We start from the raw sequence: 14,325 nt of genomic DNA on the forward strand, positions 1-14,325 counted from the left end.
ATGCTATCACCTTGGGCGAAACAAGTTAATTTTGAAAATAGTCTGCACTCCATTAAAGAGGGTCCTTTTTATATTTGAGGTGTTATTATCACTAATATCTCTCTGGCTAGACTATTATTTTTTTTAGTAGCAACTCCGCTACTTCCAAAAAAAAAAAAAAAAGAAATAATTTATAATATTGCCAATTGCATTCTCCACATTCATCTTTCTTGAAAACTCCTGTTTCAGGAGTTTCATCAAAGAAGGTAGGCCCAGATTCACCAAGACTGAATTTACAAATCAGCCACATTCGTGTAAAGAGAGAATGAGAGCAATTGATTTTATTTTACAGTAAAAACTGTCTTATTTTGCATATGGTATTATAGAAGAAAATGCTATTGGAAAGTAGATATTAAGTTATAATCACACGCTCAGTTTATTCACCACTGAATAGATGAGAAAAGTAGATGTTCTAAGAATCTAAGGTGATCTTGAGACTGAAATGATAGTATTGACATTTTCCTCTCTAGATCTTTCCTTGGGGAGACTCACCAAAAATGGAAGACATTTGTTGAGTCCCATAGGTTTTGAAGCATATTTTTTCTGTAGGAGAATCTTTTCTGTGGTAATTAAGGACAGTATTTGTTTGTTTAACATTTTTATTTTTAAGTAATCTCTACACTCAATATGGGGTTTGAACTTAAAACTCAGAGATCAAGAGTCACATCCTCTACCAATGAGCCAGCCAGGCACCACTCAGGGGCAGTTTTAAAGGCTACACCCATAACAAACTAAGACAACTCCCAGAGTTTTATAATGTAGCCAATACTGAATGGGTTTTGAATGAGTGTTTTAAATATTGAATGCATTTTTTTACCGACAATTAAACTGTTTTTGATTGTTCCCCAGTTATGTCATGACAGTACTCTATACTCTGATTCATCATTAAAGCTCTCTGCCAGCCCATCTTCAGGAGATGTGTCATCAGATATGAACATACAAGATTTAAACAAAGAACTTTGCTTTCAATGGTACATTCCTCCTCTAGAAAGACCCCCAAAGGAAACAGAACCTATGGTATGTAATACAATCACAAAACTAACTCTTATATTTAGATATAGAGTTTAACTTGACCATTATAACTTGAAAGTGGAGAACATCCTCTTGTCATATAGATGAAAATATACAGGAATATGGAATCTGTATTGTCTAGTAGAATGGATCTGAAAATAAGAAATCAGGAAAGTCTGATTCAAGTTGATCATTTTCTTTTTCCTGATTTTCAAGGGAAACTTTCAAGTGTGTCACCATAATATATGATGTTTAACTTTTTTTGTAGTCATTCCTTATCACATTAAGGAAATTTTTTTCTACTGCCCACTTCGCTAAGAATTTTTATCATAAATCTTTTACTGCATCTATAAAGATGATTTTATGATTTTTCTCTTTTAATATATTAATTGATTTTTAAAAAGTTTTTTTTTCCATTTTATTTATTTGAGAGCAAGCGAGCAGGGGAGAGGGATAAAGTGGGAGAGAGGGAGAATCTCAAACAGGCTGCACACTCAGCACATTGCCCGACACCGGGCTCAATCCCAACACACTGAGATCATGACCTGAGCTGAAATCAAGAGTTGGAAGTTCAACTAACTGACCCACCCAGGTGCCCCAATTGATTTTTTAAATGTTAAATCAATCTTGTGTTCCTAAGATAAACTCGAATTGGTCTTGTATTAATTTTACTGGATTCAGTTTGTTAATGTTTCGTGTTGGATTTTTGCCACTGTTTAAGAGCAATATTGGGCTACAAATTTTCCTTTTTATACTGTCTTTGTCAGATATTTTTTGTAACAAGATTTTTTTAGACTCATAAAGTGAGTTGATAAATATAATCATGTGTTTCTATTCTCTGGTGACATTTCTGTAAGTTTGGAGTAAACTTTTCTCCTCAAATATTTGGTAAGAACTCATCAGTAAAGCCATCTGGTCCTAGTGGTTTGTTTCTTTGTGAGAAAATATAAAACTAGTAATATTATTCTATGGATACCATAGTTGGCATCAGTTCTGATTGGGTCACTATTGTTCTAATGGTTTGTGCTTGTGTCAAACCAAGTTTTAAGTATCTGACTATCATCCCTGTTTATAGAACATTGGGGTTATTTCTTCTTGAGTCAAGTTTAAGTTGCTTTTTCTAGAAACTTTTTCATCTTATTTAAAACTTCTCTCATACTTTTAATCTCCCTGATGTATTTGTATTGAAGTGTGTGTCTTTTCATTTCTTACAGTAGTGGTTTGTGTATTTTACTTGATCATTGTCACCAGAGGTCCCTCATAAGTTAATTTTGTTTCAGTAATCATATCTTTCTTCTACTTGTTTTTGGTATGTGTATATGTGGCGGGTTATATTCTTTTTCTAACTTTTGACTTCTTGAGGTAAATGTCTGGCTTAATATTCAGTCCTTTCTTTCCTAATGTATGTATTTTAAGACTATGAGTTTCTCTAAACATTGCTTTGGTTTCACCCCACAAGTTTTTTTTTTAATGTTTATTTTTGAGAGATAGAGTCGGAGAGCAAGTGGGAGAGGGGCAGAGAGAGAGAGGGAGACACAGAATCTGAAGCAGGCTGCAGGCTCTGAGCTATCAGTACAGAGCCCAATGCAGGGCTCGAACTCACGAATGGCAAGATCATGACCTAGGCCAAAGTCAGATGCTTAACCAACTGAGCCACCCAGGCGCCCCTCACAAGTTTTTATTATGGTATTATCATTATCATATGGTTAAAAAATTTTTTTTAAGTTTTCATTATGATTTATTCTTTGGCTCATTTCGTGGGCCATTTCAACATGTGTTTCTTATATTCCAAACTATATGGAGCTTGTATATATTATATCAGAAAATTATCTTTTGCTTTTATTCTTAGGTTATGTTGTTCTGTGATAATAAGAAATGCTCTGTATGATTGATATTGTTCAAACCTGCTTTTTTTCCTCCAGGAAAGGATTTATTGTGTAAATATTCCATTGCTCTTAAAAGGAATGTGCAGTCCTCAGTTGCTGAGGCAGTTCATGTATATGTGCACTAGGTCGGTTTGGTTAGTCTTGTTCAAATCTCTATTCTTGTTTGTTTGACTTTAATTTTAAAAAGTCAATTATTAAAAGAAGTGTGTTTAGGTCTCTCCCAGTGATCATCATTGTTTAGTCTTTCCTTGTAGTTCTGTCAAATTTTGCTCTCTATAATTGAAACTGTGGTCTTAGTACAATCAGATTAACTGTTGTATCTTCTTGGTGAATTGAGCATTTTATCATTTTGAAATGACTCATGGGCTTTTTATAATAATGTTTTTTTCCTCATAAAGTATGCTTTGTCTGATATTACTAAAGGACAATGACTTTCTTGTGGTTATTATTTTCACAGTATATATTTTCCAAACTTTTGCTTTCAACCCTTTTGTGTACTTGTGTTTTAATTGTGTTTTTATCGAAGGCATGCACTTGGATATTTTCATATATAGTCTGATAACATTGTATTTTGACTGGGGAATTTAGTACATTTATATTTAATGTATATTAAGTGTATATTTGGTTTCAAATCTACCCCGTTATTTTGTATTTGTGCTTGTCTCAGCTCTTTTGTTTTTCTCTTTTCCCTTCTGGATGATTTTATCATTCATTTTTCCTCTATGAGTTTTGAAATTATACATTTTTTTCAATGCTTTTAGTGGTTACCTTCAGAACAACATACATACTTATCAAAGTCTAAAGTTAACGAGTATCATTTTTCCTGTAATGACTTATATTACTATACATTTTTAACCCAAAATAATTTTATTTTTAATTATTGTATGCAAGAGTTATTTCCTTTGGAATTTGCCATATATTTACCACTTTTTTTCCCACCCCATCTTGCATTTTAGACATTTCATCCAGGGTCACTTCTTTCTGTTGAAGTATATACTTTTGGAATTTCCTTTGGTGAGGATCTTCTGGAGGCAAACACTTAATTTTTGTTTGCCTGATATATTACTTTATACTTATTTGTGAAATAAATTTTCATGGAGTAGATAATTTAAGATTGGAAATTATTTTATTTCAGTACATTGAAAATGTCATTTCCTCCTTTCTAGTGTTGTTGAGAGACAAACTTTTATTGCTTTAGAGTACTGACTTCTTTCACTAACTGCTTTTGAAATTTTCTCTTTTACTTTGCAAAATTTTCTTGGATATGGCTTTCTTTTTGTTTCTTTGGCTTACATGAGTAAGCCATAGACTCTGGATAAAAACATAGACTCTGGAGCCAAACCACCTGGGTTGGAATCCCAGCTCTGTCACTTAATAATTTTGTGATCTTCAGTAGATTGATTAGCTTTTCTGTATCATTGTTGTACTCATCTTTAATTTAGAGATAATTGTATAAATGCTTAACCTCAATAAATGGTAGTTGTCATTTATTATCTGAAATTATTTTATTTTTAATTTTTTTAATGTTTATTTTAGAGAGAGAAAGAGAGAGAGAGAGAGAGGGAGAGAGAATGTGAGCAGGAGAGGGGCAGAGAGAGAAGGAGACACAGAATCCAAAGCAGGATCCAGGCTCCAAGCTGTCAGCACAGAGACTGACTCAGGCTTGAACTCATGAACCACGAGATCATGACCTGAGGTGAAGTCAGACGCATAACCAAATGAGCCACCTGGTCATCCCTGAAATTATTTTTAAATTATTATGTTTTTAAGTTTATTAACTTCAAATATACATGCCATACGCTGGTTAAACATTATTTAAAAACTCCTTTTAAAGATTAGCAACAGTATCTTCTAATAGATACTGTAGCTGCCAACATTGTATAGAAAAGAGAGAAAACTGTGCCTTACCAGCAGAATTAAAATGCATAGCAAATAGGAGACAAACTTAGTTTGCCTCTAAATGCCCCTTACAATTTTATGTCACACATATCACTTCTTGTTTTAATGTTTATTATTTTTATCTTTACCTAACTCTGATCCATTGCTTTATCCATATCAATGTCCATATGCACGGAGAGACATTTATTTGCACTAGGGCTAATTGGGGAGCAGGAGCAGATGGGGGCAAGTATTTAGAAGCAGTTTAATATCAATCTCTAAACAATTGGAGATAGAACAGTGATTCACATTCTAGGAGAATCTTGATGAGGGGTCAAGCTTTTAAAAATGGAACAGTTGGTCACTACAGCCATTTGCAGAGGGGCCTTCCGCTATAGAATTCCTTTGATTGCTGTTCTCTCTAAGAAGAGCCTCGGGCTTTTCCCCATAAAACGGTTGCCATATAGTTTTGCCCTGTTCAGCATTTTCATTCGGTTTCTGCCTCCTGTGTTGGTCTACTCTTGCACTTTTCAGCTCTTGAGTGCCGTCCCCTCTAGCTGTGCCTCTGGTACCTTCTGCTGCTCCTTGACCCCTGTGACCCTGTCAGATCGTGCAACCTCCTGGGCCTACCTCTCTTTGCTCTCAAGCACACGTCTCCCATTGGCCTCTTCATTCTGCATTCTTAGGCTGGCAAACTGCTGCTAACTCCTGGTCAATTATGTATCTCTTTCTACTCCTACAAAAAGAGAAACTTTGACTTATCACTCCCCAGGAACATTTAAAGCTATTTCTCATGTTTTGAAAGTACTCTCTTTCCCATACTTTCCAAGTCAAATCCTTGCCAGATATTTTCCATAAACATTTAAAAATAATAAATCTGTGTAGTGTCTTTTGGGAAATTTAGTACAGCAGTTTTCAAACTGTGGTTCCAAGAATACTAATGGACCATGGAATCAATATTGTGTGGGTCTTAGTAGTATTTTTTTAAGAAATTAAAACAAGAAAAAAATCAGAATGTATTATATACAGTAAGTGAAAATGTTTTCTGAAATTTTCATTTCATGATGTTGTTAGATAAATTTTTCAGATTGATTGATCTGCAGCATATGTCTGAATTCATTTACTTGATGGCCAGAGAAACAACCAAGTGATAAGAGTATATCCATTCAGAGAGGATATGAATACAGAGAGATTACATACTTGGGAAATAGAATGTTTACCTAAGCAGCTAGTTTTAAAAAATGGGGAAGAAAGTAAAAAGTTCATTTTGCAAGGTCGTAGAAATATCACATCCATATCAATCTGAGACAGAGTGATCTGTGAAGTGAATGTTATGACTACACATGTGGCTGATAATTAGAGTAACAGGGTTTTATCCATCAACAGTTGTGTCTGACAATTAACATGGAAACATGGACTGCTGTCAGGCAGAGATTCCAAGGAGAGCACCAGCTAACAAATTCTGATTTAAATAGGTTGCTTGAGTGATTTTCTTATGACATAAGCAAAGACACAAGAACACACAGTTTTCCCATTTCTTAGTTTGGGGATATTTTTTCCCCTCTTTGATAATAAAAATGTATTATTGGGTCATGATAAAAGATGTAGTTGCTAACATAAATTTCGATTAAAAAGATGGGAAACACTGACTTGATCTCCTCAGACCTAAGATTTTATCTTTTCAGAGATTACACTGAAATTTGTTTGATGACTTTAATATTGGTGTATTTGGGGGCACCTGGGTGGCTCAGTCAGTTAGGTATCGGACTCTTGATTTCAGCTCAGGTCATAATCTCACACTTCCTGAGATTGAGCCCCATGTTGGCTCTGCACTGAGAGTGGAGCCTGCTTGGGATTCTCTCTCTCCCTCATTCTCTGCCTCTCCCCTGCTCATGCTAACTCTCAAAATAAATTAATACATTTTAAAAGAAACAAATAAATATAGGTGTATTTGAACATTTATCTACTCACTATCTTGGTTGTTCAGTGTAGAGTTCTGTGTTGAATAAACTGGCTGCAGCTCATGAAACTACAAGATAATAACAATAGTGAATGTAGAGCTTATTGTATTCTAGATGCTCTGCTTATATTAACCTCACAACAACTCTATGAGGTGGGTACTCTCACTAGCCCCATTTTACGGAAGAGGAAACTGGGACAGGATGGAGAAATGCTAGTCAGCAATGAATCAGGATTGGAGCAATCTGATTCCAAGACTGCACTCCTAAGCATGGTGCTTTGTTGAGTCCTCAGACAGTGGACCTTAGTTGCAGGCACTTGTAGCCTCTGGATGGGATGGTGATGAAAATTAATATCTGACCTAGGGTGTTGGAGTTTCCAAGGACTTAGACTAGGGTTAAAAATGCAAGTTAATGTCACTTGATTCCCCTACTCAGTCCTCTTCTGTTAATCTAGTATCTGAACTAGAAATGCCAGTAGAAGCTAAGGATGCTGGTGGCAGCAAAGTAAAAATCCTAGGACTAGGGATTTTGATGTAAAATTTTTAGGTAATTCAGAGGGCTAAATATGTTCTATGCCACAATACTCTTTAGGATTAAGTTTATAACGCAGAAAAGTTTAACTTTTTAAAAAGTTTATTTATTTATTTATTTATTTATTTATTTATTATTTATAGAAAGGGAGAGCACATGTGCATGCAAGCCGGGGAAGGGCAGAAGAGGGAGAGAGAGAGAATCCCACGTAGGCTCTGTGCTGTGAGCACAGACCCCAACATGGGGGTCCATCCCATAAACTGTGAGGTTATGACTTGAGCCGAAACCAAGAGTCAGACACTCAACTGACTGAGCCCCCCAGGTGCCCCAGAGAAGTTTAACTTCTTAAGTATGGGGGTAGAAACTGTATTATCCTATTTAACAAAATTATCTTTAGTAGAATATAGTAGAACCACATTATAAGCTCTTCACTAGAATTTGGTTACACACTAAGCATCTCTTCGATGATTTCAGTATCTTCCAGAGACAGACACTAAAGAAGCTTCCATGAGCTACCATGTTAATGAACGTCCGGGACACAGGCTTTAAAAATAGTTGTGAAGAATGGCTGAGAGATTCATACAGATTAGCTTAAAAAGGTGTAACCACTGGTTGGCACAGTTGGTTGAGCATTTGACTCTTGATTTCAGCTCAGATCATGATCTCATGGTTTGTGGGATCAAGCCCGGTGTTTGGGGTTTTCACTGACAGCATGGAGCCTGCTTGGGATTCTCTCTCTGCCCCTCCCCTGCTCATGCTCTCTTTCTCTCTCTGTCTCTCTCTCAAAATAAATAAATAAACTTAAAAAGAAAGTGTAACCACAGCCAAAGTCTTGATGGCCTAAATTTATCTTAAGAATGCATCTTAGGTGGCTCCTGAGTAGCTCAGTCAGTTGAGCATCTGACTCTTGATTTTGGCTTAGGTCATGATCTCACACTTTGTGGGATTGAGCCCTCCATCAGGCTCCACATGACAGTTTGGGATTCTCTCTCCAGCTCTGTCTCTGCCTCTCCCCTGCTAGCTTTATCTCTCTCTCTGTGTCTCTCTCTAAAAATAAATAAACATTAAAAAATATATCTTAGTACCTTTAGTTTTATTCTACCTCATCTTCTTGCTATTTTTTACAATCCACAGTTCCCAGTAGGATGTTCTGGATTGCAAGCCAACCCAGGTTCAGAATGAGACTTGAATTATATTTATTACTTGATCAGACTAAAGGAATACAACTCAGAACTAGCAGGGTGGAGGGGCAATGAAGAATCAGTAGCAGGACCTTTCTTTCATCTCTGAGACCTAATTTGGGGGAATCAAACTACTGCAAAGGCTATTGTGTTGAGTGCAGCTAGGCAGTTCAAAGCATGGTATTCAGAGGCCACAGAAGATTTAGACAGACAAGCATGATCGATGCAAGAAGTCTGGGCAAGCAAAGCACTGAAAACCAAGATTCCATGTGTCAAGTGAAAACACAAAGTTGGATAGAACCTGAAGAGTTCTTGGAATTAAAGTCTATTCAGTGTAGAAGCCCAGCCAGTCTGGGAACAAGACATATGGAGCTGCTGCTCCTTTCTGGAGATCCTTAAAGCCTTAGTGTGAGCTAGACTGTATTTCATGGTCCCAAACAAGCAGACTATGCATTCAAGACAAGTTTAGGGGGCGCCTGGGTGGGTCAGTCAGTTGAGCGACCGACTTCGGCTCAGGTCATGATCTCACGGTTTGCGAGTTCAAGCCCCGCATTGGGCTCTGTGCTGACAGCTCAGAGCCTGGAGCCTGCTTCTGATTCTGTGTCTCAGAAATAAATAAACGTTGAAAAAAAGAGACAAGTTTAGTCTTTCAGGACACCAAAGGAAGAGTTAGGATTCTTGGGAAAACTACCAAGTCATAGTAACCTCATAGAACCTCAACATTTTCAGTGGGGATGTCAGGGGCACCATAACTCAGAGATCATACAGATACCCAGGGCTTCCCTCTGAGGTGCCCTGGATTCTGGGTCTTGTTGGCCAAATGACTAATGAGAGCCTGGTGCTGCAGATGAGACCCAAAATTACACCCTGCTTCTGGGAGCTGGGGAAGACAAAGGCTGCATAAATGAAGCAGGGGCCAGCATCTGATAGTCAAGAACCAGCAGCACTGGCATCCCCTGGAGGCTCACTAGACATACAGAATCTCAGGTCTCCAGACCTACCAAATCGGAGCATACATTTAAAAAAAAAAAAAAAAAATTTATGGGGCGCCTGGGTGGCTCAGTCGGTTAAGCGTCCGACTTCGGCTCAGGTCACGATCTCGTGGTATGTGAGTTCGAGCCCTGCGTCGGGCTCTGTGCTGACTGCTCAGAGCCTGGAGCCTGTTTCAGATTCTGTGTCTCCCTCTCTCTCTGCCCCTCCCCCGTTCATGCTCTGTCTCTCTCTGTCTCAAAAATAAATAAACATTAAAAAAAATTTTTTTTTAATTTTTATTAAGTTTCTTTATTTTTGAGAGGCAGAGAGAGAGACAGAGCATGAGTGGGAGAGGGGAAGAGAGAGAGAGGGAGACGCAGAATCTGAAGTAGGCTCCAGGCTCTGAGCTGTCAGCACAGAGCCCGATGCAGGGCTCAAACTCATGAACTGTGAGATCACGACCTGAGCAGAAGTCAGTCACCCAACCGACTGAGCCACCCAGGCACCCTAAACATACATTTTATTAATATCTCCCAAGTAATGTATGCACATTTAAGTCTGAGAAGCACTGGGCTAGGTCAGCACTACCAATGCACCTCACAGGTCTAATGATGATTCTCCAAGAAGCTATGCTGCATTGCCGGATTCTATAGTAGGCTCCACTGGAAAGCTTCTCTGACTTCCCTTGGACCACCCAAGTCAAATTTCAGGACTTGAAAGAAACTAAGAGAACATCTATTTGATGCTCTCATTTTGAGGATGAGGAAGCCAAGTCCCATATGAGTACAGTGACTTGACCATTGCCACAACTTATTAGTGACAAAAACATGAATGAGGACCTGAGTCTTCTAGTTCTTTGTATGGATTTATTTGTAACATGCATATAATAGCTGCTTACTAACCAGTTAATAAAACATTGATTGAGTGCACCCTATATGCCAGGTGTTTTGTTAGGTGATTAAGATACCAGGGTGAGGAAGTTATGAATCAACTCCATCTAGTAGAGGAGGGGCTCTGTCTTCACCCCTTCCTGGGCTGTAAGGGATACCCCATTCAAGATGATTTTAGATACAGCATTTCTCAGTGTTTGTCAAAGCCACAACACTTCTTTACCATTGAAAAACAAGCCTTTGTGAAAGTGAGTAAGGGAGCATTGGAAATTTCATTGTGGGCATATTGTCTCCTGCAGAATCCAGTCCTGAATATGTAGGGTTTTATAGACACTTATACCTGAAGAGTGAGGACAAGTTTGAAATAGAACTAAGCGTATGGATTTGATGGGGACAGCCTGGGAGGTCAGATATGAAGCTGGCTTGGGGTTAGCAGTGGGTCTAAAAGAATATGGAGAATGAGGTACCAAACAAGGTAGGGCGAGGAGCCAGGAGTGGTCACGTGGCTCACAGCGACAGCAGCGATGCTCTGAGCACTTCGTGTAGACTCATTGGATCCTCACACGATCCATGGGGATGGGGATTACCACATCTCCATTTTACAAATGAGGAAGTAGAGGCATAACATTTTCATAATTTGCCCCGATCACACAGCCAGTAAAGTCGGGGAACAAATCCAGACACTCTGGCTCCAAAGCCCAGGCTCACAACAAATAGATGCAAGTCAGTTTAGGGTTTTAATGTGTAACTACTGCCTTATTTTATCCAAGTCTGTTTTGATTTCAGACTGTTATACTTTGAAATCAGTTGTGCCACGCTCGGTTAGAAAAGATTTTAAAATTGTACTGCAAAGCCATTGACAAGTGTCAGCCTGAGGAGGGAGAAAGTCATTTTCATTATCAGGGGTTAAATGTAAAGTATGTTATCTATTTAAATTTTTCCACTAACACACTTTGGGGAACTTCATTAGCTCTTAAGAGATATAATGAAAATTTCAGAAATATGAAGATATTAATTAACATGTAGCAGGTGCTGCAAGCACTACTAAAAACAGTACAAGATGTCACTCCTGTCCACAGGGACTTTGTATGCTAGCCTGGGAGTCAAGGTTAACAAACACAAAACAAGAGCAAACACCATAAGACAGAGTAATCTCTCTGGGACTCATTTCATTTTCATTTCAGAAGTGTTTCATCAAATTTACCATAGTTTGAAAAACCAAATGTGAAAGACTTTTAATGAGTAAAAAGAACATTTCTCTCTCTGTCTAGCTGTCCACATCCCTGAATCCCACCATCAGATACAATTACTTTCAACTCTCAGCTGTCTCTGTTTTATTGGGTCTCCCCCCAACCCATACATCTAAATTACATGCTCACATGATAATTTCTTTAGTGATCAATCTCACACACTACTATGGAAGATGAAAGCTAATGTCAACCTCTTTTTCCCCCTCAGGCATACTCTTCTCTTCCACACACTCTCTTAAATGAGTTCTTTTTTTTTTCGAGTTTACTTATTTATTGAGGGTGGGGGCAGACAAGAGATGGAGAGAGAGAATCCCAATCAGGCTCTGTGCTGTCACAAACTGAGATCATGACCCGAGCCGAAATCAAGAGTTTGGATATATAACCGACTGAGTCACCCAGGTGCCCCTCTCCTAAATGAGTTCTATCAAAATTCTTAAACCCAGAGCCAGTGTTTACATTATGAATGTGTAAATATCACTCACAGCTGAGCCAAATAAGGTACTGTTTCCTTTCTTCCCGACTTCTATCCTGAAGAAAAAACCTGCCTTATTTTTAATTTAGTGTTCTCTGTATTCTAGAATCTCTCATTCTTCCTAAACTTTCAAAGAACTACACAATTCTTCTCTGCATGGTCAAACTCATCAGTTTATCTTAATTCTTTTATTGTCTTCTTCTTCAGAGACATTTTCCAAACTGGATTGATTGCTCTCATGGTTCAGATATCATCATAAGAGCCCACTCGCCATCCTCCTGAGAATTCCCTGGGTCCCATGTTTCTCCCTATCTTGACTTGCTCTCTCCTATTGAATGAACACATTTTACAGCTTTCTGATAAAGGATGTGTTGGAGGTTCTGATTATTCAAAGGACACACCATACAATATATTCCACAAAGTGTATTCATGGAAGATTTTGGTAAAGGATAAGTCATGGCAGGATAAAGAAAGCTCAGATAACCAGTAGAGAGATCCAAGATGCCTGGGAGCAGTTGCCAGGGTCCTCACTCAGTTGTACAGCACACTTCATCTACAGATCATGAACCACCTTGGTCTCAAGAAGGTTGATGTCTTAACTGAGGAGGGGTCTTTCAAACCTCTCTATTCTTGTAGTCAAAACCATGTGTGGGACCGGACTCAGTGATAGAAATGAAGAGAACAATAGAATCCAGATGCAAATCATCAATATGTACATATCTACAAGAAAATGCTGACATGATGTCACAGGCTGCCCCACTGGTGTGTTTCAGAATCAAGAACAGGACTGCATTAGTCACTGGGTGGTACATTTCACTCAGCTTTGGCTAAGGGCCAACAATAGTACTACAGTCCCCTGAGATGTTAACCACTTGCAACAGATTGACCCTGTACTTACACAGGATTCAAGAAAACCTTGAATGTCCAACACAAAGTCATCATTGTATGCTGACGTCATCATTTTCTAGGCATAAAACTCTACGTTGAAAATTATTTTCTCTCAAAACGTGGGAGACATTGCCCCATTGTTTCTGGCAATCCTGCATTGCTGTTAAGTATGGTCCCATTCTAATGCCTAGTTCTTTCTTTTTCTTTTTCCTGTGGAAGCTCTGGGGATCTTCTTTCCATGCCCTGTGTGCTGAAATTCCATGATGAACCATGCGGGTCTGTCATCCACTGTGCCCCTTTCAAACTTTCAGTATATTCTTTAGTGCAAGAAGAATTATTTTCTTTGATAATTTCCTCCCTTTGATTATCTCTGTACCTTCTGGAATTATTATTCAGATACTGAATTTATCAGATTATTTTTCTCATCTTTTCTCCCATATTACCTATGTTTTAAAATTTAGGTTTACTTTTGGGGAGATATCTTCAATTTTATATTTCAAACCTTTGTTGATATTTAGTTGTGATCACATATTTTTTTAGTTCTTAAGAGCTCTTTCTTGTTCTTTGTTCATTTTTAACAGCACTGCGTTCTTGATTCACAGATAAAATATTGTCTTTATTCTCTCTTAAGATATCAATTATGGTTTCATTGAAGTTCTCTTCTGCTCTCTGTCTTATATCTGATTCTTCAAGTTCCTTTCTTATGTTAGTTTTGGTCTCTACCTTTCGTTTCATGTCTAGTGACCCTTGGCTATCCATTCATTTGTGAAGGTGCTACAGGGTGTATCAGGTCAGACTTATTGATTTATAGGCCTCATTGTAGGGTAACTGCAGGAGCCAGCAGTTTCATTGCAGGATGCTGAAATGTCAGTATCTGTAGGTCTTTTCTCTTTGTCTGGTCAGTTTCCTCAAAGAGGATCCTTTTCAACTTCTGTCTGGTTTCCTACATCCCGAGCAGGGGCTGCAGTGGGGTAGGGGATGTCTCTTGTTCAGAACACAGACTTCCACTTAATTCCCATGTTTTCAGTTCTGCATCTCAGCCCTGTACCTAATGTCCCTGACAATAGAGCTCTGATTTAACCTCAGCAGAGAGGAAAATGAAAGGAAGTTTGGCCAGAGAGGAGGCAAGGGAAGTAGGGAAATCTCCTGGTGGCATGGGCTCAGGGAAGGGATAAGAGGGAGGAACATCTCCAGCTCCCAAGCCTTTCTGGGTTCTCAGTCATGTTTGTTGTTGGCAACCCCTCTGAAGGCAGTTAGGACACAGCCTTTCCTCTTTTCTGAGTCCCCCAACACTCTTCTCAGCAATTTCTGTCCTTCAACGTGTTGCTAACATCTCTTGTCTGCTTACCTCCTTTTTGTCTGTCTT

At 38.4% G+C, this 14,325-nt stretch overlaps 1 protein-coding gene across 1 annotated transcript in view; it reads left to right on the plus strand.

Moving 5' to 3' along the window:
- The window catches only part of CFAP54 (cilia and flagella associated protein 54), a 353,980-nt gene that overhangs the window by 302,423 nt on the left and 37,232 nt on the right, over positions 1-14,325 (plus strand). Inside the window, exon 64 of the mRNA XM_030323452.1 lies at positions 889-1,056. Coding sequence (XP_030179312.1) covers positions 889-1,056 — 168 coding nt within the window. The remainder of the gene's footprint in view (positions 1-888; positions 1,057-14,325) is intronic.

This window comes from Lynx canadensis, chromosome B4, assembly GCF_007474595.2.
Source record: "Lynx canadensis isolate LIC74 chromosome B4, mLynCan4.pri.v2, whole genome shotgun sequence".
Taxonomy (NCBI): Eukaryota; Metazoa; Chordata; class Mammalia; order Carnivora; family Felidae; genus Lynx; species Lynx canadensis.